This window comes from Triticum dicoccoides, chromosome 4A (assembly GCF_002162155.2).
Source record: "Triticum dicoccoides isolate Atlit2015 ecotype Zavitan chromosome 4A, WEW_v2.0, whole genome shotgun sequence".
Classification (NCBI taxonomy): Eukaryota; Viridiplantae; Streptophyta; class Magnoliopsida; order Poales; family Poaceae; genus Triticum; species Triticum dicoccoides.
This window is the reverse complement of record NC_041386.1, coordinates 162,092,698-162,096,680: the sequence shown is the minus strand read 5'-3', so window position 1 is coordinate 162,096,680 and position 3,983 is coordinate 162,092,698. Positions and strand designations below refer to the sequence as shown.

The window sequence follows — 3,983 nt, the reverse complement described above, 5'->3', positions numbered from 1 at the left end:
ATATGACTATCTGACACATCGACAGACCGATGTGGGACTGCGTTGGATGGCAAACTGCATGCGGACAACTCAGTTCGGACGGTTTGAGGTCAGCATTGGAGTTTTTTTTTTTTTTTGAGGTGAAGTATGCGTTGGAGATGCTGCCCTTAGGCTGCAAATTAAGGAGAACTAATAGGCCAACCCTACTGGGCCTTTCCAATGGTCCTTCCTTTCCTATTTCACCGAGAATATTTTGAATTTTAGCTAGGCGAAGGTATGTCAAGTCAACTGACCAAAATAGACATAATATATGCAGAAAAAAAATCAAACAATAATAATTGACTCCCAGTACCATAGATTCAGAGTACATCGTCGTACACATGCAGCAGGCGTGCATGATTTGTCAAATTTTCTGTTCCTTTTGTGCAAGAATGTTGCTGTTACCGCCAAAATCCCTCGAGTGTGGTGCTATCGGACTGTTATTCATCATCTCAAGAACCAAAGTGCAGTGTGGGATTACTACCGAAGAACGCTGTTTGAACTGAGAGAAAAGTTCTCTTCCCCGGCTATCGTCGAAGTGAGCCTTCCTGCTGCCCACCCGTTGTTCACTACTCTGCTCCCCTCAATGACCTTGTCGAATGCCGGGAGGCCTTTCTCCTTCCGTTCCTTTCTCTTCCTCCTGTCTTCGTCCCTCTCTTTCCTCAGCCAGCGCTCTACTGTTCTCTGAAATGCAAATGGACCAAAATCTGATGAACATTCTTGATGTGCTTATTAAAGCATATTTTTGTTCACATTGATGCCACTTACCATGAGCGATAACTGGCTCATTTCTTTCACCTTTTCTAATGGCAGCGCTAGTTGCAACTTCCCATGAGCAACATAGACCTGAAATCGAATGGCGCCAATAAGTGTTAATAGTTTGCATGAATTCCATGATCTTGTAAAGTATGAGTGAGGGAACCCACAATGTGAGTTGGCCAGTCATCCAGGCCATCGAAGATATGTGTGGCATAGATAATTGTTGCACCTTGTTCCGCACATTCCTTCTTTAGATATGTCAACAGATTTGCTCTTGCCAACACATCAAGATCAACTGTTATCTCATCAAGAAGAAGAACCTGCATTGCATTTTTACTTTCTTATGAAAATCTTGTTGTGTGCACACAAAGTTGAGAACTTGATTGATCCTTTTGGCGACAAAGCAAGGCAAAACAAACCTTGAATGGCTTGAGAAGTCCCATGCAAATCTGGACTCTTCTCCTCTGACCATCTGATGCCTTGTGCATCCGCCAGGTAAGGTCAACATCCAAAATCTGCAACATGAAAAGTTTAATAATGTAGGACATGAGAGTAAGTGTAATGGTTTATGATTAGGACAAACAAACGAAATGTTATGCCCTAGTTGCTTACATAATTTAAGTGTAAGAGCATCTCCAAGGGCAAACCTAAAATTTGGCACCCCATTTGTCCGCAGAAACGTCCGGACTTTGTCTTCCCCTCCAGCGGTGTTCCCCAACCCCAATTTATCCCCAAGTTGTTTGGACATATGCGTCTGGGGTAGGCCGGGCATGGCGGACATGTCCGGACAGCCCCATTTCCTCCCCATATATGGGCTTGGTCTGGCGAGGTCCGGGCAGTCCGTACATACGGGGCAGGTTCGGGGAGGTCCTTTGGGAGGGTGCTTCTGTGTCCGGACTGTTCGCCTGGACATATGGGGGAGGTTTGAGGAGTGCCCTTGGTGTTGCTCTAAGAATATTATGTCCTAGCTCCTAATTTATAGATCATACGACCAGCATTCAAAATGCTATGTCCTAGTTCCTAATTTATAGATCAATGATTTACATGGGTAGAGTAACACAAGTACTTTCCCCGAGAAACATAACACGCATACTTGATTTTTTTAATCTCTTCTTGTTGTTCTATCTGCAAATTCGAAGTTGCAGACCTGTTCTTTTACATCTCGAAAGGCTCTTCCAAACAATTGGTGTTCCTCCTCAAAGGTATTCTTATACCAGCATACCATTACACAAGGTTCAGGGGCGCCACATAGTCCCAACCGGGTGGATTGGATTTATTTTTTGAGTGGAAGTCCTGGTTATCTTATTATTTTTACAGGCATGGTGTATGGATATGTACGACACCGGCGAGCCATTCGCTAGAAGCTAGTACACCTACAGGTTTCACATCTTGAATTTTAATCTTTTCTGAACACCCTTTCAATCACAGAGACAGAGTCTAGCTTACTGAGCCTGGTGAACTGGTGATGATTAGCTCTATTGCACACTACAATCTTTGTAGGATAACAGTCATATAGTACCTCAAGGCACATGCTTTAACTGAATTGTCAGGCACTTGGAATGTTCTTTAATATATAGCTAGCTAAATACTCCATATGCCATTGCCTGTAAGTGGCTAGAGTATTGTTGCGGAAGCACTAGTTCAGGCAACAGATAATTCAAGTCCTCATGTATGGAACATACCCATTTCCACATAATCCACAAATAAGTAACCAGTATAGAATATTGATGCATGAAAGCAAACAAGCTCAAATAGCAAACTTCAGTTCTGTGGACATGGTGTCATTAAATTTGACAAGTTCCCCAGGGAAAATGTGATTTGCAGATAAATTCGTATTGGTAATTTTGGGGTGAACTTGCCTTGATAAGCTCATCTCTTCTCTGAGGATCAACGCCAGTGACACCAAATAGCATCTTCTCTGCCGAAATGTCCATCTGTATATTCACCTGGTAGCCCGCAAAGGCAACATCGCGCCTCCACTGCGTCCATTCGAGGAAATTTACAAAATTAAATTCATCGGAAGAAGGGTTATTGGCAAAGTTCGCGCACGCCTTGGCCAATGTCTAGCCTCACAATTGCACAACACAGTCTCGAAAAAGCAAAACAATTGCACAACGGACGAGGAATGAAATTCTTAAATTGTATGCTCACCTCGCCGCCAAGGTAGCAGAGGTCTCCGGAGGAGGTAAGCGCCGTGTCGTGGAAGGCCGACCTCCCCAGGACCCGAACCATGCTCGGATCCACCATGTGCTTCCCGCCTAGTATCTTCAGTATCGTTGTCTTACCTGCCCCCCACACCCACCCAAATCAAAGCCCGCAAACAGGACGGCAGAAACGAGACGAACCGACGCGGGAGAGAGGGGCGGTTTCAGAGGGACCAAGAGCTACCTGCGCCGTTGGAGCCGACGAGAAGGCAGCGCTGACCGGCTTCGAGGGAGAAGCAGACGTCCTCGATGAGGGGCGGTGCTCCGGGCGGCGGCTTGCCGTCGATTCCCGGGTAGGTGAAGGTGAGATTCCTGATCTCCACCGTTGGCGCCATGGTGCGTGGCTGCCCGCCGTGGCCGGAGGTGGAGTCAGGCGGAGCTCGGAGCTCTGAGTTTCGGCTGGTGGACAGGACAGGAGAAGCGTAGCGGGCCAACGTGTTGAAAGTTTGCTAGGCTCCGGTTGGTGAGATTGTTGGGCCGCGGTAGGTGGCTGGCCCGGTAGAGACAGCTTTTAATTCGGGAACCCAAGGACAGCACAGGGCCACGTCTCTGTTTTAGAGCCCCAGAACTGGCCACCGACGGACAGCAAATCTGTTTTCATGTCTCAAAACAAACGCAAACCTGTTTTCAGAACGAAACGGTGTAGCTATCTGGCGAACGTTCGCTGGGGGATGAGATTCCAGCGAACGGCCCAAAGCTATCCGATCTGGATCACAATTTTCGAAAAAAAACGTAAATTAAATAAGTTGTCATGGCAGTTTTGTAAAATGCCACTACAAGCGTCCTGTTGGCCATCGTTCGCCAGGTATTTGCGTCCTTTCAAAAAGGGTACCCTCCCCTCAAAAATCAATAATAAAAAAGGATACCCCTGGCAAAAGGTTATCCTAAACTAGCTGGAGATAGGCGCGGCTTGTAAATGCCCGTGTGAGCATGCGTCGTTGGCTTGGTTTATGATATAAATCAAAAAATAAAATGTTGGAACGCTTCTATGTTTCGTTTTCT

General features: G+C 46.2%; 1 protein-coding gene across 1 annotated transcript; it reads right to left on the bottom strand.

Moving 5' to 3' along the window:
• Nucleotides 1–290: 290 nt before the first annotated feature.
• On the bottom strand, nucleotides 291–3,452 carry LOC119285530 (ABC transporter I family member 20-like). Its single transcript, XM_037564820.1, has 7 exons — nucleotides 3,166–3,452; nucleotides 2,929–3,062; nucleotides 2,637–2,756; nucleotides 1,197–1,292; nucleotides 945–1,097; nucleotides 787–864; nucleotides 291–702 (listed from the first exon to the last, which is right to left on the bottom strand). The coding sequence occupies exons 1-7, from the start codon at nucleotides 3,314–3,316 to the stop codon at nucleotides 499–501; spliced, it is 936 nt and encodes a 311-aa protein (XP_037420717.1). The 5' UTR covers nucleotides 3,317–3,452; the 3' UTR covers nucleotides 291–498.
• Nucleotides 3,453–3,983: the final 531 nt, after the last annotated feature.